Here is a 21372-nt window from a genome sequence, read left to right on the forward strand (position 1 = left end):
ATAATATTAGTATGCATTGCTATAGCAACAGCAACCTTCAGCGATCGAGATTGAATCACGTCTAAAAAATGTATCGGGAAGTCATTATTCATTTAAACCACGCTTTGGCCTCATAATCGGCATACTAACAGTAAACAAATTTAAAATTGGGGCGATTCATTATGTAGACGTCAAATAAAAAAAAAGACTTCTAAAAAAGATTTAATGATAAGTGATAACATTTATAAATAAATATTAGTTACTTAGACGATGCCAATAGCCGGGTCCACAGGTCCACACAGAGCGAGGCACGCCGCGTAGAAAACGTCCAATGTAGACGTGCCTCGGCTGAGGAAAACGCGCGCACTGCCTCGGCCGAGGCATGTCTACATTAGCACGCTGGCCTCGCTTTGTGTGGACCGGGCTAATGACCGTAATAGTGTCGATGCGCACACTCTTTCCGCTCAGCGCTTCCGAGTGTGATGCGCACACTCAGCCGAAGTGATAATCCTCACGCTCCGTCGCCAACGAAACGTAACTATTCTAATAACTTTATCGGCGCCCACACAGAAGAGCGATAGACAGTGAACGATTGTCAGTTCGGTCAGGCCCGCGGAGAATCCTGTACATATGTGGAGCACGCTCAGAGGAAAGGTTCAAGGTTGATTTCTACGGCGGAGCAGGGGTTGGAGAGGTCGAAGGCTGCCAGCACGGACGGGTGCAGCACGCCCACGCGGCCGATCACTTCACTGCCCAGGACTACTGCAGCGCAGCGCCCGGGGAAGTAAGCAGGGTCTGGAAAACAATCGGGATTACTTACGTATCATACGGTGGTTTGTATCGCAACACAGTATACAGTCTACGCAACATGTATACCAGCCCAGGTTCAACACTAAAACTTTTTTAAAACCACAGACGCCAAAACTACGGGGTGTTATTTAAGATTAACGCGTCTGTCTGTGTGTGTATCTGTCTGTGGCATCGTAGCTCCCGAACGGATAAACCGATTTAGATTTAGTTTTTTTTTGTATGAAAGTTGAGTTAGTCGGGAGTGTTCTTAGCCATGTTTCATGAAAATAGGACCACTATGTCGGGGGTTTTTTCAAAATTTTAATTTTGTTTATAAATATTTCTTTGATTGAGTTTCCATACTAAATTACAACGGGATATCATGTATGGTCTAGTGTGCGACAAACTTTTAGACCTGTGCAGAAGCGATTTTTCTTATTAGGTAGTTTTTTTGCTCGTATGTGTACGATGCGCGAACTTGCCCTCACCACCGCGTCTAACGGCCCAGCCACGACATTGATCTAAGCGCGACAGCGGTGAGCGGCAGCCATACGTGCGAATAAAAAGTCCCATCGCTGTGTCTCGCTCCAATGTATGGCCGCCGCTCACCGCTGTCGCGCTTAGACCAATGTCGTGGCTGAGCCGTAATGGTCTAATGGCCGCTGTACACATATGGCCAACGGTTCCACCAACCCTTTGTGAAACCCCTTGGCCAAGATAAGAGCCGCTGTTTACACATTGGCGAACCAATCACTTGGCATTGGCTCTTCATGAAAGATGGACGTGGAATGGAAAAGTCTAGGAAATTCTAGGTCATAGACGTTGTCAGAAAAATTTGATTAAAAAATAATAACCCCGTAGTAAAATTAAATTATTTGAAATATTAACAATTTTTTGAATATTCTGATAAGAAAATTTGTCTTTTTTAGGAAATACATTAAACATTTGCAAGGTTATTTTATTTCCTAAAATCTACACTATTATTGGCATAGATAAACTTATTATTTTCGTAAATATTTCACTACTGTCCTCTCTGACGGCTGACGACCAACTGAATGAAGCGCCAACGTGTAAACGCAGTTGGCCATTGGCGCCAAGATCCTTTGATGTGTGGACAAAAAACCGACACCAATCGGTTGGCCGGCAAGCGCAAGCGCCAACTGCCAACTTACGGCCAAGTAGCCCTCTACACGCTTGGCAAAGGGGGTTGGTGGAACCGTTGGCCATATGTGTACAGCGGCCATAAAAGTTTGCCGCGCACTGTTGGCTCGAATGCTCCGTGTAGTCCAGTTGAGGCGCGTATACCTTGCTCGGGCCGCAGCCGGTAGCCGCGGGGGTGCGGCACGCGCAGCAGCAGCATGACGCGGTCGAGCAGCCCGTGCACGAACTGGAAGCCCGCGCTCTTGCCGCAGTACACCGCGCACAGCCTTCGCTCGTTACGGGCACCCGTTTCTGAACAAAAACGATTTATGTACATATAATAATGCAATAGACTATGACGTGCATCGATTCCGGCTCGCCTAAGGAGAAAAATGGTTTGGTTTTAGTGCATCGCAACTTTCGCAACCGTTGACTTCTATTTTACCTAGTTCGTAAGAACTTTGCTTACGGACACTAAGGCCCACTTGCACCAACTACTTAACTCAGGGTTAGTGGGCTGTCATCTGTCAAATTCCATACAAAATGGTGGGTTAACCCACCATTTTCGTTGGTGCAAATGGCCCTAAAAATAGTGCCTCATTATGTGCGGTACAAACAGTCTATGTGACTTATCGCGTGATGCGAATTCATCCACCAATCACATCGTAGCGTCCTACAAACGAGAATGTCCAGTAGAAATTATATTATTATTGTTCAATTATAGGCGAGCAGCTATTCCGCTGATGAGCCTATCTCACACAGTGTCTCATGATTTCTAGTTAGCAAAGTCATGTCACAATCTTATTATTTAAAAGCCACTTGTCTAGTGACATATGTGCCATTCCATCGCAAACATGCCCTGTTATGCTTCGAGTGCGACAAGGGGCCCATTTCTCGAAGCTACAAAAGTTTCAATTTACAATAGTTGTCAATGTGTAATATGACAAGTTGGAAAGAGACTTCCGCTTGTAACTTAGCTTTCAGTTTTGAGAAATGGGTCCAAGGACACCTCTATCTGTAATTCCATACATATTTTCAGAAAGTCGTCACATGCACAAGAAGCCTTTTGAAACGAATTGAATGAATGGCTTATCCATAGTTGTGAAATCTTTGTTTGCAACCGCCGATTGCAACTGTTCAAAAATATTTGCTATTTTACACCGCCATAGATAGAAAACCAGGGTGCCCAGCCAATGTCACAAATGCTTCTGCTTAGTTAACGAAACGCTTTGTGCGCTCGTAAGATATAGCGTAATTTTCGCTACGGAGCTTTAATTGTGACTTCGTCGGGACAGATAATGAAACAGTAATAGGCTATGATGTTACCAGCAGTGGGATCTTGTAGCACGACGTCGCTGATCTCGAACAGCTTGAGCGGCAGCGGCATCCTCCTGTTGGCGGCGAGCGTCTTGAGCAGGCCGGGCAGCAGGCGCGTGCGCACCACCTGGAACTCCAGCGTCTTGGGGTTCGACACGTGCACGGCCGGCGTCTGCTCGATGCCGATACCCAGCTTCGTCGATATGTCTTCTCGGGAGCACTGGGACGAAACACATAGTTTAGTAAAAGTAAGGCACCTAAGAGACGCTGACGGTGTGACGGTAGTAAAGTTGTTTTAGCTATCGGCTTCTACATAATAATTGTCCAATCTACATAGACATACAATTATGCTCGTTTCTTAAGGGTGCTTTCAAGAAAAACGTCAAAATAATGTAAAATTGATAGTTTTAGTCGGTGAAATACTACACTTTCCGTTATGTAATAGATATATTTAATACAAGTTTCAATTAGAGCATCTTATTATCTTGATTCTTATCAGACGGGATTTTTGAAAACTAAGTCACTAAATTAATTACGAATTTTTCTCCGATGCACGTTTAGGAAAACCCATATATAGCGCTGAATTAGTTGACCTTATTTGTAAAATTTGGACAATTTTGAATACGGAAACTGGTAACTTTATAATATGTATATCCTGTACTACAATCTTCTCAGACTACATTTTTATTATAAGGAAAAAAGAGTAAACGAGACTAAAACGCATACAATTTTTTTTAATTACCTAAAATTAAGTAACATTTTCTTTGAAAATCTAGATCACATGGAAGTTATTTTCGTACTAAATTAATCTGCAACGTTTACTAAAATTGTTCTTATGCTTTAGTGATTATAAATTTCTATTGTATATTTTGTGTGATACTATACAGCACGACCACGGATGATTTTATTAATTCTGATGCGGTACAAATTCACGAAAAAAAATGTACTTTTTTGTACTGACGTTTAAAAAAAATGTACCCTTATGATTTTGGAGTTTCGACATAGGGCCCGTGGTCGTGCTAGGTAGGTACTCCCTGGCACGACCACACTATATTTAATGAGATTTTAAATTTCTGTTGCAGTACAAATTCACGAAAAAAAATGTACTTTTTTGTACTTACCTTTTAAAAAAAATACCCTCATGGTTTCGGAGTTTTGACATGGGGTGTGGTCGTGCTAGATAGGTAGATAGGTGGTACTTCCTGGCACGACCACACTATATTTATGTTTAATTTGATGGTCAAATGAATACTAAACAAGTGTTTTGAAATTGTACTATGTAAATTACTTCAAAAACTTAGTGCGGTCGTGCCAGGGAGTACCTATCTAGCACGACCACAACCCATGTCGAAACTCCGAAACCATGAGGGTACTTTTTATAAAAAGGTACGTACAGAAAAGTACATTTTTTTTCGTGAATTTGTACCACAACAGAAATTTAAAAAATCATTAAATATAGTGTGGTCGTGCCAGGGAGTACCTACCTAGCACGACCACGGCCCCTATGTCGAAACTCCGAAACCATAAGGGTACATTTTTTTAAAACGTAAGTACAAAAAAGTACATTTTTATTCGTGAATTTGTACCGCAACAGAATTAATAAAATCATCCGTGGTCGTGCTGTATAGTATCACACTCTATTTTCGACAATTTTTTTAAAACGAGCCTTCACCGTCACTCTTATTACCACTTTTGGACATTTTCTAATATTTTGTTAGACCAAGTAAAAAAGTCCTATAATATGTTATATATTTGTAAACTACTCGCACCGCCCTTTAATTTGATACTACACACAGTATGATTAAGCGCTCGGTTGCGATTTCACTTTTTTTCACATGAAAGCCCTCTTAAAGCGAGCGAGGCAATTTGCTCACGCGGCAAGCGTGCTATGTAGCCGTGCCTCGGCCGAGGCGGGTGCGCGTTTGGCTCGGCCGAACACACTTGCCGCAGCCGAGACATCTCTACTTTGGACTTTTCCCGCGATAGCACATTGCCCCGCGGCGTGCGTCGCTCGGTGTGGACCCAGATCACTGATCGGGCACCTTAGTTGAGGCGAGTCTACGTAGTTAGTTGTCAGCCATCGTATTTCTCCGCGCTTTTTCACATTATCCATTACGATATCATATTATGAATTCAATGCAATTCAATTCAATTCAAAACCTTTAATGTCATAAACAACACATGTCAAAAATACAAAAATAATAATACAATAAATAAGGAATTAAAATAATCTTAAACAACTTTTAGTCAAAAATAACGATATATAAATACTAACCATAAACATATAAAAAAAAAACAAGAAATTAAAACAAAAATGTCAAAGGAAAAACACACATTCATCATTTTAAATCAAACTTACTATAGAATTCACGGACCGTAAAAAATGCCTTGTCAATTAAAAAGTCCTTCAGCTTTCTAACAAACAACTCATAAGAAGCCGCCTCTTTAATGTCACGGCTCAAACTAATCAATCTTATAAACCACCCAGTACCAGTCACCTGGCGTTTATAAGATTGATTGCAGTTGTGGTAGTTCCTACATTGGTGAGACGAAACGTACCATAGCGGAAAGGGTCAAGGAACATGTAGCAGCTGTCAAAAATCGCCAGGTGAACAAGTCTGCCGTTGCTGAGCACTTGCTATAGTCAGGGCCTAACCATTGGATTGGGCTTCACAACGCTAAAATTCTCTTTACAGGTCGTGGGTATTATAGTAGAAAAATACGTGAAGCCATTGAAATTAAGAAGTATAAAAATTTCAATCGAGACGAAGGTTTTAATATCTCATCCACATGGAACCCGGTCATTAGTAAATGCAAGAAGAAACAAATATCACAGGTTGAAAAACCGAATATCGTGAGTGTTGTGTGTCGACAAGGTGACATCCCTAGTGCACAAACTGTTCAAGTGGGTAGTCAGGACCAAGTGCGGGTAGTTCGAAAAACTCGTACAGCTAGAAGACGTTGATATCAACTTCAGCCAGTCTGCTCCGAGATCACGGGGATAATGCCGTCCTTGAAACGTTAGGTTACGGAGGTTAGTGTTTAAAACATAGTAAATAAGCGATTAAGTGCCGTTTGCAATTTTAAATATATGTACGATTATTTGGGTGAATCACTTTTTTCTTGCTTGTTATTGCCATGGTTACGGTCCTCTGGGTCACCCTGGTTTTATGCAAAATTATGCTACTTTAATTATGCAAACATGCAAGTAGTCCATGTTTGTAGATGGCCCATTAAGAAAGGGATGTATTAACAACAGAAAAATGCTTGTTTGCATAGTTTTAATAGCATAATTTTGCATAAAACCAGGGTGACCCAGGGGACCGTAACCATGGCAATAACAAGCAAGAAAAAGGTGATTCACCCATTTACAAAGTTGATCAGTATCGGATGTAGGACCGATATCCTACATATTAAAGGCGCCGTCTTTGACATCATACATCAGATTGGATAATGCACTTAGTGCGTTTTCACATTATCCGATCTGATATCGGAAGGATTTCAAAGGCAAAAACCAAAGACGGCGGCTTAAACGGATGGGATATCGGTCATACATCCGATATCGGATCGGATAATGTGAAAACGCATTGGCGTGCGGTAAGGTAAGGAAGAAGAGCGTACCAGCGTGAAGGTGAGCGCCTCGGTGTAGCCGGCGTGCGCGCATTCGCGGCGCAGCTGCTCCGTGAGCCGGCCCAGCGCCGCCTGCGCGCCCGCCGTGCTCACCGCCAGCGCGCGCCGCGGGATCGAGTTGTACCTGCAAACGTTGCAACGTGGTGTGGTGCCACACATGCGCGTTGTGAGAGCGTAGGCGGAGTGATAGCGGTGCGCCGGACGAACGCTGGCGGGAACTAATGAGCGCGGATTGCGAGCACAACGCCAGCGTTTGTCCGACGCACCGCTATCATTCCGCTCCGCTGACGCTACGCTATCAAAACGCTTTATGAGTGGCGGAGGCTAACCTCTCGCGGTTCAATATCCTAGTACCGGTACAGATTACCTCTGATGACGTTTGATTCTCAATTAGGCCGCATTTACACCTGTGAGTTTTACCGCTTACCTAAGCGACTTATGCGAAACTTTCAAATGTAAATGGTTTTTGTAAGCGGCTTACGGTAAGTTTTGAATACTATTGTAAGTCGTAAGCTGAAAACTTTCAAGTGTAAGGGTCCCCCCACATCTAGCGTCTCGCGAGCGTAGCGTCGGGCCAACTGCATGAAAAAAGACGCCGCGTCGACGTCGCGCCGACGCAGCGTCAGGCTTTGCCATACGGTTGGCCCGACGCTACGCTCGAGAGACGCTAAATGTGGGGGGGACCCTTATCGTAACAAATTGATAAGTTTTGAACTTACGAATAAGTAACTGTAGTTTATTTTTCTTTTCAACTTTGGTTGCTTGCAACTTGCAACAATGTAAACTTCCAGTAAGTTGACAATCGCAAAACTTCCGTAAGCTAAACTTACGATATTTTTTTCATAAGTGACATAAGTATTACACACACACACACACACACAGTGACAGATATTTGTTCCTGAGTCATGGGTGTTTTCTATGTATATAAGTATTTGTATATTATATATATCGTTGTTTGAGTACCTGCAACACAAGTCTTCTTGAGCTTACCGTGGGGCTCAGCCAATCTGTGTAAGAATGTACTATTAATATCGACGCTGGAAAGGCTAATTGACTAACGTGCATTTTGCAAACTTTACAGGAGAGCCAAAATAAACTTTTTTTTTTGGAAAAAAATCATAACTTTTTATTTATCTATTATACAATAAAACGACGTACTACGAAGTTGGAGGTCTTTGTGTTGTTTATTTGATCAATATGATTGTATTCCGATATATGTACGTATTTACGAAATAAAGTGCACGTTAGACAATTGTCATTTTTTTAAAGCCGGGATAAAGTTCTAACCACCATATTCATAGTTTCTTAGGGAACGGATACTTAACTTATGCAACTATTAGCTTTAAAACCCAACCCAAAAGAACATATAATAAGACGTTTTAAACAAAAGTAGAATCGAAGAAAATGCATAACAGCCACTAGCTAACATTATGAAACACTGGTATAACAGCTTAAAAGGCACTTCACCAAAAACTAACACCTGTTTTTAGAAACTGTCATACTGAAAACTATTGTATTTGTCATGAAAGAATCTTTAATTAAGTTAAACTTATTTGTGCAAGATATTGTAAGTGTATTTATGCACTTTTGAAACATAATACAACAATTTCACTTAAAAAAACAGCATTGTGTCATACATTCAAATTGTTTATTAAAAAAATATAAAATTAGAAAAGTGTTTAGGTAAACCACCTCAGCCACTATTTCACCGGTTGGGATAAATGACTAACGTGCAGTTTTTGACTGCCGCGGTTCTGGTTAAACGGCTAACGTGCAGTTCTTTACTACCGCGGTTCTAGAAAAATGGTTAACGTATAATCATAACATTTTTTGAGTCCGGTAAAATGACTTATAAACTAAAACATATAAAATTACACTAAACGTAATTGACTAACATCCAAACAAGTGTTTTTGGCTTTAACATATAGCCAGTATCTCAATAATTTGTCAAAAAAGTGGCTTGTTAGAGAAAATGTTTTTAGTAAATTGCCTTTTTCCAAATTGCTAACAAGCCAAAAAAGTCTTCAGATCGTTTTGAAACCCGGCTCGTTAGACGCAAAAAAAATCGCTGATTCCAATGATGTATATAACTCCATATGCCCAAAAATGGTCTGTTAGTCAATTAGCCTTTCCAGCGTCGATATATTTATTTATTTTATTTATTTATTTTTATAAGTGTAAATGGAACCATACGTTGTATACGAAAGATTTACGTAAATAACTCACAGGTGTAAAGGCGGCTTTTGTTTTATTTCGTTAGACTTTCAAACAAAATAAAACAACTCTCTTTTGTAACGCTATTTCAATCAAATTTGATTAGAAATTTTGCTTGTATGGTATGGTGGGTCTTTCGAGGACCAATCGATCAATTAATATATTCGTGATAACTACAAACATACACAAGTACAAAAACAGGATAACAATTAAAAGGATATATCATATATCTAACTGCCACATCTACACATTCTTCTGGGAGAAGTGGGGGGCCGAAGGTGGAATTCTTTCGATGATAAATTCATGATTTTGAATCTCGTCAAATCAAGGATCTGGAATCTGGATATCAAACGGGAGACACGACTAAAAAAATACAAACGTTACGTTACCCGTAGGCGATGGCGATGTCTTCGTACAAATCACAGGCGTGGATAACATCGTGTCGAGAGGGGGGCACGCTGACGTGCAGAAGCCCTCGCTCCGGCTCGTGCTTCGTTTTCAAGCACATGCAGGACAGCAGTGCCGCGAGTTTGTCGCCGCTTTCACTAAAAAATAGTATAACCAATTAACCACAACATTTTAATTTTGAAAAAAACCCATGACACAGTGGATCGATTTCCATCGAACATGGCTAAAGACACTCCCGACTAATTCAGCTTTCATACAAAAAACTAAATCTAAATAGATTCATCCGTTCGGGAGCTACGATGCCACAAACAGACACAGAGACAGACAGACACGTCAAACTTAACATCCCGTCGTTTTTGAGTCGGGGTTAAAAAATAAGAAACTCTTGGGGGCAAAAAAGCTCATACTTCTCAGATTTTTTTTAAATTATAAATGGGCTTACTCTTGGCCACAGGCTAGCCAAAGGCAAAGACATGACCTACGATAGAGTGAGCTCGCCCAGAAGATGCCTGTTCACTCTTGATTTGAAGGTTGCCGGCACAGAATTAGATTTAGATAGAAGAAACGAGTTCATTTATTTGTATGGCGGCCGAGCGTGTCAGATTTTGTACTGAAGTTGTTACTTGCCTGTGATTTTAAATATGTCTCAGGCCCTTGAGTGTTGATAAGTTTTATGTTGTTGCAATTAAATATCATGTAACGAGGCATTTTTAATGTTTTTGTTGACTTCAACTTGCAAAAATTGACGCCCGAAAGCTGCAAGCTGCGATTAAAGACGGACAACTCAGTGGATTTCACTGAGTTCATTTGACACGCTAAGTAGATACGTTTGCTTGATCTATGGTTTATATGACATCTGTGGTTGCCGGATTATAAGAAAAGAAGAAGCAAAGTGCTTCGTGCGAATTCGCGGAATATCTACCATATTATTATAAATTGTTATCTTACCTGATACCAATATAGTTGTTAGCCTTGTCCACACTGATGGTTTCCTCCCTGGTCTCCAGCTTGGGGTAGAGCTCGTAGGTGCCGTCGGGCGCGTACACCTTGCACTGCTGCACTGCGTGCGCGCAGTACGGCGCGAACATGCACACTATGGTGTCCAGAACCACTTTGGCCTGCAAAATATTATAGATACATACATACAATCACGCCTGTATCCCATAAAGGGGTAGGCAGAGCACATGAAACTATTAAAGCGCGCCCGCCGCCGCCACGCCACCTGGGGCGCGTCTTACGTCTTTCCTATACAAAATGTACTGAGGAGACAAGCGGCGTGGCGCGGACGCCCCTTGCGCGCCCCGAGACACGCGACGCATAAGTGGGAACGCTGCCTAAGGGGTTGAAAGAAAACGAAACTGTGACATTGCAGTGACTGGTTGTCAGCCTATTATGGATAATATGGATATAAGTACAGATGTAGTGCGAAAAGATTTGCCTTCGTATTGTTACGGAAACGTACGAATGTGTCATGCTATTTCAGTCAGTGTCAGTACAAGATGTACTGACACTGACTGAACTAGCATGACAAATACGAACGTTTCCGAAGGAAACCCTTTTCGCACTACATCTGTATATTCGTTTAAGCTCCCGGTGCGGTAAAACAAAACTTTTTTGTAAATGCAAAACCAACGCTTATGTGTCATGTCATGCTGTTACCTCATAGGTATAAATAAATATTATAGGACATTCTTAGACAGATTCACTGAGTCCCACGGTAAGCTCAAGAAGGCTTGTGTTGTGGGTACCCAAATAATATAATGTACAAATACTTATGTACATAGAAAACATCCATGACTCAGACAAGACAAGACAAGACAAGAGACGCCACACCCAGCCAGGACATGCCTGCTCCGGACTAGCCGGCGTACCAGGGGACGTAATTTTTTAGGGAGTGACACGCTCAGGGATGGGGTTAGGAAGTTGTAATCAGCCGGCTATGCAGCCTCGAGCCAATATTGGAATGTAGGAGGGGTAGGTTACGTCGTCGAAGGAGAGCGTTGATGATATGCTACAGTGCTACTCGTCGCTTTAGTTTCCGTCTTCGCAATATGTATCTTGTATCCAGCAGGATAAATATCATCTTGAGATGTTGTTTGCTCGAAGATTACTCGCTGACTCGCTGTCAGTTGATTTTCTTCTTGTTTATATATTGCTACTGTTGCTTTGATGAATACGCTTTTGTCGTCGACCATGAGGAGCCACTCAGAAGGATGTAATATTCCATGTCTTGTATCAGTGAGTTTTCCCACGCCTGCCAAGGTGCTCGTTCCCTTCATGTGCGGCTTCGATGATTACGGTGTCACATGTTTTTTTTTCAGATAACAAGGTCGAAGATATGTTATCCTTTTGGTTATTGTTTTACCGGTTTTTACCTTTTTATGGTTCTGTCTATCACCGGTCCATTTCCGTAATAAATTTTGACCAAAAAGACTCGTTATTGTATACCTCTCTCTTTACGAGTAGTATATGGTCACGCTGCTATTTTGTAGTTGAAGACAATAGTTCCGATGGGCAAAAAACAATCCTTGCATCAAAAGGGTCTTACGTAATGAGCCTATCTTTGTTAGTGACCCCAGTTTGCAGAAACACTACAGCTTGATGCCAGATGTGACTTTTTTTTATTATGCCTATGCGTTGGGATCCGTAAAGTTATCATAAGATACTTTCTGTATTTCCATGTCTGCTATTATTTTTATATGGGGTAATAGTTTTATGGTGCACAATACATTTACGTTGCCTTAACTGGGAAGTTCCAGAGAGGAACTCTTTTGTTCGGGCCAAATCCAAATCTGTCTTTCATGTTATGTAATAATTTACCTTTACTATGTGATTATTAGTCTCATTTGCCTAATAAAATATAACCGTGCCAAGATCCAACACTAGTTCGGGCGTTACTGTATCGGCTAGATATTATATAGTTAAATAGAACTGAGAAAATAAAAGGCTATTTACTATACAAAAATTGATAAAACTAGAAATGTATTGAGTTTGAAGTAAGCTAGGTATGTGATCTGCCTTATTTGCCTAATACGATGACAGTGCTAAGAACCTGCATCGGCTAGATACGTAGCATATACCAATTAATGCCTAATAGTTTTTTTGTAATCTTGTCCTAAAATGATGATGATGAGGTATATAATTGAAATAAATTATGTATTTAATCAGCCTCGTTACCTAATTCAACTTATCCGTGCTAAAAGCCAACGCTGTCTCTCAGGTTGCTTTTATGTAGGCTGTAGATTAAAGCTGGCTAAATTAAAGTCTCACTACTAGAACTAATGATTTGAATTGTCGTACTAAGAACCAACTCTGGCTAGATATAAAAATGAAGCGAACAGGAAAAGCGTCGTTACAGGATCACGCGTCACGCGTAATACATCCTAATCAATCGCTTAAATACTAGGTATACCTATATAGAGTTATTAGGCATGGGCCCTGGGACACTGGTTTTAGTGCACCTAGGATGTTGATGCCTGTAACACAGATGGAACGAGCTCACCAATTTGGCCATTGTAGAGGCGGAGCTGACCGCAGTCACTGCGCATCGGCGTTGGATCGTAGGCGCCGCCGCGCTAGCGCAGGATGATGATGGAGACGAAAACCACACGCACTTGATTTAATTCGTTACTAGTAACATATTGCACTATTACGGGTATTCTTTATCACTATCCCGAGAAAATACAAACACTAATTATTACAAAACGTTAAGGAACTTGGACCGTCGGTCGGTCAGTTTGCCTGCGGCGTTATCGCGGGCTCTCTTTTGTTCTGGCGGCCGGGATTTTACAGCCTTTAAGGGACAAGGATGCGTCCGTTCTCGACGGCGTGTCGAACGGAACTCAAATAGAAAACATCCATGACTCAGGAACAAATATCTGTGCTCATCACACAAATAAATGCCATTACTGAGATTCGAACTGGGGACCGCGGCGTAGCAGGCAGGGTATGTAAATATATGTATATTTGCTTACTTCATCACATCTGTGGCGCCAAGACGAGCCTTATCTTGTTCGTAAACTCAGTTTCCTGCTATCTGCCGCATGGAACTATAGCTCCAATGTAACTCGGGTTAACAGGCTGCACTAGACGAAAATTGAAAATTGCCCACACTTTCTACGCTAAATTCTAATTATCTATCTATTTTTCTATGTTCATTTCTTACTATGGCGCCACTTCTAAAACACTCCGACTGGCTAACCTAATTGAACACCTCTTGGCATGTATTATGGGAAGTTATTTTACAGTATATTTTTTTCTCACAACTTCGCAAAGTAGTAGATTACCTTGTCAAGTCGAAACTTCAAACTCTTTAGAGAACCATATGGGCAATTGGGCTTTTTCGGGAAAAAAGATTCAAAAACTTTTTTTCTAAAATAGGTATATTTTATGTTATTCCTACTCAGAATCACGAGCCCTTTCCATCCTACTAGGCGGAAAAAAGCGTCCCAAATTAAATTTTTCTACTTTGTTACCATTTTTAAAACACTTTGTACAACGGTTACAAAGTGGAAAGTATGCAAAATAATAAAAACATTTATGACCATTTTTTTGTCTCTTGTTTTTTGTCCTTGATCGAAAGGGCTCGTGATTCTGAGTAGGAAAAACATAAAATTTACCTACCTTAGAAAAAATATTTTTGGTGATTCTTCTCGCGAAAATGCCCATATGCACTGTAAAACATCGTACAATACACGAGACAAGACGAAATTAGTAACTCGTGTCGATTTACAATTTATCGCCACTACTTTCGAACTTCCCCTTTTCCGGACATGTAATTCCTACCGCCTACAACTTTTCTGCTTTTCCTAATGGTTGACTGGTAGAGAATGCCATATGGCATTATGTTCGCCTTTAGTACGATGTTTTTCTTTGTGCAGTAAAGATTAAATAAATAAATATTGTAATGAACTATTATTATTTATCAATTAGTTTTATTACCTTAGTCAAATCCGTGGCAGTGCATTCGATGAAGACGTTCTTGGTGTTGAGCGTGATCTTGGAGTGGTCTCCGTTGATGATGGGCGGCATGGACAGCACCACGCCGTTCTTGTCCTTGATGACCGGGTACACGGCGCTGTCGCGGATGATGCCCAAGTATTGCTTTAGCTGCGCGTGGCTCTGCAAGTTGAACAATACCTTATGTAAGTAAGGTCAATACGGCTAAGTATGGCATAAGGAGAAGTGTGTCTGGCATTTCTCCTTTTTATTCATAGTCGCATGTGTTTTTGCGTTCATGCTTTTGCAACTTGCTATTCACAGTTAGTATCATTGGCTTAAATAGGCTAAATGTGAAAGCCAGACACACTTTTCCTTATGACACACTTACCCGTAGCAAAGAGGATCGAGTATTATAGAGAGTTACTGTCGAAGTAAAATGTGTAATCACAGTGTATAGACTGCCATCTCTAGACACAGGCTTAAAACTTTTGAACCTCAGTTTTGACAACTTGGCCCCTATTCTTAGCTTGATATGTGTTAAAATGTCAAATATTAATATTAGCGCCATCTAGCTGAGCGTACCCCAAAGGTGTAATGCCATCTAGGCCACCATACCTTTTTCTGTATGGTACCAAAGACATAAATTTAATATAACTCCGTATAGACAGATAAAGTCTAAGAAAAAAACGTACCTCAGTACCATACAGAAAAAGGTACGGTGGCCTAGATGGCATTACACCTTTGGGGTACGCTCAGCTAGATGGCGCTAATAGTAATATTTGACATTTTAAAACATATCAAGCTAAGAATATGGGCCAAATTGTCAAAACTGAGGTTCAAAAGTTTTAAGCCTGTGTCAAGAGATGACATGTCTATGATATACACATTTTACTTCGACAGTAATTCTCTATAATACTCGATCCTCTTTGATGGTACGTTTTTTTCTTAGACTTTATCTGTCTATACGGAGTTATATATGTCTTTGCCCGTAGTGACCTTATATAGAGAATTACTGTCAAAGTAAAATGTGTAGTCACACTTTTAAACCGCGGTTTTGACAATTTGGCCCATGACCAATTAAAACATTTTAATATTAGCGTCATCTAGTCGAGAATCAACGAAAGGTGTAGCGCCATCTAGACGACGAGAGGTGCATTTTCTTAGATTTTAACTGTCTATATGGAGTTTAGTATCTTTCGTATTTGGTTTTGTGAAAAACAGCTCGGGAATATCGGGTAATGGTTCATCATCATCATATTAAATTATGTAGTGATCTTTCTGATATTATTATTATTTTGGAATTCAAATACACTTACGGAATTAACTTCTTTAGTTTGCTCGCCGGCATCTCGCTTTACTGGTTAAGCGCCTTATATTATATCCAATGAATGATGATGATTGATGTCCAATATGAAGGTAAAATAAAAAACCGGCCAAGAGCGTGTTTGGCCACGCTCAGTGTAGGGTTCCGTAGTTTCCCGTATTTTTTTCAAAAACTGTTCAATCTATCAAGTTCAAAATAATTTTCCTAGAAAGTTTCTCATTTTTTCATATTTTTTTTAAAGTTATGGTTCAAAAAAAGTTAAAACATTTTTTTTTAGTTTAGGGACGATTATTCCGAAAATATAAGCATTATCAAAAAATGATTATAGTAAAGGATTAATAATCATTTTTTAATAGAGGACTATTCATTTATAAATACATATCCAACAATATATCACACAATAGGGTTGAAATGAAAAAAAAAAAACTCACCACTTTACGTGTAGGGGTCGGGGACGGGGTCGGGGGGGTACACTAATAAGACATTTTTCCACTTTGTCGGCGTGATTGATATACATATTGGTACCAAATTTCAGCTTTCTAGTCCTAACGGTCACAGATTATCCGCGGACGGACGGACGGACAGACAGACATGGCGAGGGTTCCACGGTAGTTGACCACGGAATCGTAAAAAAGGGTCGTAGACGAACAGGCCCTTTGTGATTCTATGATCGTTGATTTTGGCAACTAACGCCTTCTTGCGGCAGATGTTCTAGTGAGTTTGTTGAGTATTCTAATATTAAACTTACTGAATACAACTCCATCAGTTCAGTCGCTGTCATCTCCTTCTGCTGGTTAAGGGCCTTGAACTTGATCTCAGAAGGAGGTAAAGCGTCGTAGACGAATGGGCCTTGTACGGTGTCCAGGTCGTGGGTTCCGATGGCCACCAATGTCCGCTTGCGGCAGATGTTCTGGTGCAATTTGTCCTGATAATAAAAAAATATTCATTTAGATTTGGAAACGATTTACCAAGATTTAGGATGTCTTGAAACCAATACAAATTGATTACATAGAATGTGCATAGAATGATACCAGGCTACCTCGCAATATGTAAATGAACTCTTAGGGCCAGTTGCATCAACCACAGTGAGACACATCAACGTCACACAGGAGTAATCTATGGAAATTAGAAATTACTTTACAAAAAAAATCAGGGAATGCTGAATTCGGTAACATACCTACGGTTTGGTGCTGTGCACTTAAGCGTCGCGTGTCACGGACGCGCAACGGACGTCCGCGTCACGCCGCCTGAATGTAATTAAAAAAAACGTCTCCTCGTCTTACGTCCTTCCTATACAAAATGTACTGAGGAGACGTTTTTTGAATTACATTCAGGCGGCGTGGCGCGGACGTCCGTTCCGCACCTCAGGACATGCGTCTCTTATTAGATGTGGCCGGTCCCTTAGGGCCAGTTGCATCAACCACATTTGACAGACACATCATCGTCACGCAGCAGACGTCTATGGAACTTCCCATACAATAAAATTTTACGAACGCTTTAACGGTGACAGCCGGTTTGATGCAACCGGCCCTAAGTCTTACCTACTTATCCAGTACGGTACCTGCAAGTCTATGAAGCTGTCATAGGACTCCTTGGTGAAGTGGATGCCCTTGAGCACGGCGGCCACGGCGTAAGGCCGGATCTGTGCGGTGCTCGGCGTGAGGTGCAGCGAGTGACAGTCCTCGTACTTCGTCACGAGGTACTGGGGTGGTTCTTTCCTGGAATTATTTATAATATTGCTTTACATTATGTATAAGTACTGGAAGATGGTTAGCAACAATCTGGTGTTATTTAATCAGTCAAAAAACACATTGACTGCCAGTGACCTGTTGAGGACTTTAATTAGTTTCTTTAGGGGTCAGGACCACATTGTAAATATAAGACGACCATATCCTGGGTCACGGAGTGCCTGTCTGATGACGGACATAGAGGGAGCGGAGGCCCTTGGCTGTTCGGAGGAATATATTGGCTCGCAGGTTTGCACGATGCAGTAAGGATGTAAAGATTACTTTATTTAAAGCATACTGCCAATCGTTTTATTCGTGCTGACTATCGGTGAACTACACTCAGCGTTCAGTCGGTGCCCTTAGGGTGAGGAACTGAGGAGGGTACGCTTAGGATGTTATTGGGAGTGAATATCGGTCCGTTTCGGACGGCAGTACAACGAAACGCGGTTCACAGTTCACATTAGGTAAGTCTCTGGCCCAGATGCGGACTGCGGTCCGCCATTTGGTGACCCGTGTTCTATGTTATTACATTATTAGCTATAAGCAATACACATAGTGACCATAATGTGCAAGTTTGCACTAGTTGGCAGTTTATATTTAAAGAATATTTAGCAGATACTTATCTCACCAAAAAAATTAATTATTTCTAATTTAGTTAAAGGACTGCATATTTTTTGTATACATGTTTTCGGGGTACTATCTGAATACATAAATATAAACCATTTTCATTATGATTTTGTACTATTGTACATCAGTGTGTCCCTAAAATCAAAACCAAAACGAAAAAAACCGGCCAAGAGCGTGTCGGGCCACGCTCAGTGTAGGGTTCCGTAGTTTTCCGTATTTTTCTCAAAAACTACTAAACCTATCAAATTGAAAACAATTTTCCTAGAAAGTCTTTATAAAGTTCTACTTTTGTGATTTTTTTCATATTTTTTAAACATATGGTTCAAAAGTTAGAGGGGGGGGCACACTTTTTTTTCCTTTAGGAGCGATTATTTCCGAAAATATTAATATTATCAAAAAACGATTTTAGTAAACCCTTTTATTTTTAACCCCCGACGTAAAAACGAAGGGGTGTTATAAGTTTGACGTGTCTGTCTGTCTGTCCGTCTGTCTGTCTGTCTGTCTGTCTGTCTGTTTGTCTGTCTGTGTGTGTGTCTGTCTGTGGCATCGTAGCTGCCGAACGGATGAACCGATTTCGATTTACTTTTTTTTGTTTGAAAGCTGAGTTAGTCAGGAGTGTTCTTAGCCATGTTTCATGAAAATCGGTTCACTATGTCGCGGTCGGGGGTTTTTTCAAAATTTTAATTTTGTGGTTAGGTTATTAATTGAATTTACCGGTAAATCCTAGGTTTTACCGATGTCGATCGCTAAAAGCCCGAAATATTACCTAAGTATTGTTCACGTGGGTTTGTTTTTACCAACATTGATTCGGTGATTTGGTGTTTTGCCTAAGTTCCTAAGTTTTACCATGGCGACTGTTCTAGTGACAGGGCAGCAAATTCGAGCCCAATTTACGACCACTATGACTTACCTAGCCTCTACCGCCCAAGTGCCCCAACAGTCCCTACACCACCAGCATCACGCTTCCGCCTACTGTGAACTTGCAGCTCTCGTGACACAGCTCTTGGCAGTAGCTCAGGCGATCACTGCCTTCCACATGCAGCCTAGGGTTCAATAGGCTTGCTGTACGGTTCGGGCTTTTACAGTAATATAATACATTATAGTGGATTACTGATACAACTAAATACCTACAGCCTACAGTAAAATTCTATTTATAACCGACTTCAAAAAAGGAGGAGGTTCTCAATTCGACTGAATGTTTTATTTATTTTTTTATTTTTTTTTTGTATGTATGTTACTCGATATCTCCGAGAATCGTGGACCGATTTTCAAAATTTTTTTTTGATCGAACGGGTATAACCCCGAGATGGTCCCATTGGCACCAAGTCGGGGTCTGATGATGGGATCTTGGAGAAATCGAGGGAACTCTTCAAATGTTATAGGCACATGTAATGTTCTTAGTGTATTTTTCAAAGGTACACCAGTATTTACGCCTGATGGTAATAATTTTATGTGGCTGAGCTGATGATGGAAGGTCAACTCCTCAACGGTTAGGAGTTAAAGGATAATTCTTTCACTACTGTACATATATTCGGACTGATACATATAATATCACTAGGAACCACTAAAAATCAACAAATAAATTAACTTTTTAACAAAAAAAATAAAACCGCCTTCAAAAAAAGCGTGTTACAAAACACGGAGAAACTAAAAAGCCAAAAATAATAAACCTTCGAATTCAGATTTCTTATCGGATTGCAATAATCTGAACATCCAAATTATAAACAAATCAATTATTTTTGGAGTCGGGGCCAGCCTGCGTATGGTTGGGTGGGGCAAACAGGAAATAGCAAGGCGACGAACAGGCCTGGAACCGACTACAAAAATAATTGATTTGTTTATAATTTGGATGTTCAGATTATTGCAATCCGATAAGAAATCTGAATTCGAAGGTTTATTATTTTTGGCTTTTTAGTTTCTCCGTGTTTTGTAACACGCTTTTTTTGAAGGCGGTTTTATTTTTTGTTAAAAAGTTAATTTTTTTCACATGTAAACGGATCATCCATTAATTTAACTTACGTTCAATTTGTCGAAATGTATCGGTTTAATAATTAACGTAGTTAACTTTTTTAATAACGGATTAGCGATTATCAAAGTTAACTATTTGATTAACGGTGCCCAGCTATGGGTATAAAATGGTAAACATACAGGTTCATACCTGATTAAATTGGTTTCTGCAGTTTAGTTTCAAAAGTTTGCTTTATGAAGTTCTAAGCAAAACTTACTTTTTTTGGAACACCAGCAAACCATTGACAAGTCCCTCAAGACACAGAAGGTCATATCTGTTGGCAGGGATGTCTATGCGGTAGAGGATTTCTTCTGAGACCCCAGCCCCTGCCTGGTCACCTTGCTCTTTCATTAACATCTGCTTCTCAGTTGTCTGAAAATAAAGTTAACAATTTTGTGTTTACCAATTTTATTATGTTTAAAAAAGTTCTTAACTTGAACTGATATTGTACATGTACAGTAACTGGGCTGGCCTTTGTGGGTGGCAAACAGGGCAACAGCCCAGGGCATAGCTTAGCAAGGGAGCCTTTCAAATATTTGTTGTCCGACTTGTCCAGGGCCTAGCAAACTGCAAAATCCAATACAAGTTGTAGTTGGGTATCAGCCTGTATTGGGGTAGGACTAACGTAACTTGGTAACTTTGGTTATAGTCTACCGGCTCATCATATCACTGGCCTAATATGGCAGCTGCATTAGCATTGCTGCAAGGCCAGTGATATGATGAGCCGGTAGATTGAATGCCTTTAATTAAATTGTGTATATACACTCTAACAATATCCGAATAAGAACTATGTTTGGAATAAAATTAAAAGTACCTAAATACTGGAATCAAAAAGAGAGTAATAGTTATACACAGAGAAAAGGTGACAAACTACTTACGACTTCGTCAAGTTCTAATCCAAATTCAAAACATAGGTTTTGGAACTCATCGTCAGCTGTAAAATAAATGAAATGTTTATAAAAATAGGCACTTGTGGGTTCGAAAATATCCGATATCTATAATAAATATCATATCATATCATTGATATATATCCTCGAACCCTGTAAATAATAAGATTAACTTTTGACAAAATAGATGATCTTACTGTAAGTCTTGCCAAGAGCCGCGAATAGCGAATCACGCTTAACGGATATTGTCGGCATATTACTAAAATTATATTAAAAGTAACAACACAAGATACGTGAATCACTTCACTATTTTATTCCTCAATAGATAGGTTAGCCAGCACCAAGCCAGCAGAGTACACGTCTTTCTGACACTTTAACTCG

The 21372-nt window shown here is 40.4% G+C and overlaps 1 protein-coding gene across 2 annotated transcripts; it reads right to left on the reverse strand.

Moving 5' to 3' along the window:
- Nucleotides 1-188: 188 nt before the first annotated feature.
- On the reverse strand, nucleotides 189-21372 carry LOC125242003 (phenylalanine--tRNA ligase beta subunit). 2 transcript variants are annotated; one of them, XM_048150704.1, is made up of 12 exons: nucleotides 21189-21372; nucleotides 20983-21038; nucleotides 20322-20476; nucleotides 17304-17460; nucleotides 16491-16667; nucleotides 14419-14598; nucleotides 10426-10595; nucleotides 9459-9614; nucleotides 6847-6979; nucleotides 3235-3445; nucleotides 2074-2220; nucleotides 189-774 (listed from the first exon to the last, which is right to left on the reverse strand). In XM_048150704.1, the coding sequence occupies exons 1-12, from the start codon at nucleotides 21244-21246 to the stop codon at nucleotides 623-625; spliced, it is 1752 nt and encodes a 583-aa protein (XP_048006661.1). In that variant the 5' UTR covers nucleotides 21247-21372; the 3' UTR covers nucleotides 189-622. The 2 variants fall into 2 exon arrangements, with proteins under 2 accessions (XP_048006661.1, XP_048006668.1); XM_048150711.1 differs by lacking the exon at nucleotides 21189-21372 and having other exon boundaries at nucleotides 20318-20476.

This window comes from Leguminivora glycinivorella, chromosome 2, assembly GCF_023078275.1.
Source record: "Leguminivora glycinivorella isolate SPB_JAAS2020 chromosome 2, LegGlyc_1.1, whole genome shotgun sequence".
In the NCBI taxonomy this organism is placed as follows: domain Eukaryota; kingdom Metazoa; phylum Arthropoda; class Insecta; order Lepidoptera; family Tortricidae; genus Leguminivora; species Leguminivora glycinivorella.

Bases quoted from the DNA above. Each gene is read 5' to 3' on its own strand.
- LOC125242003 (XM_048150704.1), bottom strand. From the start codon at position 21,246: ATGCCGACAATATCCGTTAAGCGTGATTCGCTATTCGCGGCTCTTGGC. The intron at 16,668-17,303 runs GTACCGTACTGG...TTTTATTATCAG, and splicing joins ACAGCTTCATAGACTTGCAG to GACAAATTGCACCAGAACAT. The intron at 6,980-9,458 runs GTAACGTAACGT...CAACGTTTGCAG, and splicing joins GACATCGCCATCGCCTACGG to GTACAACTCGATCCCGCGGC.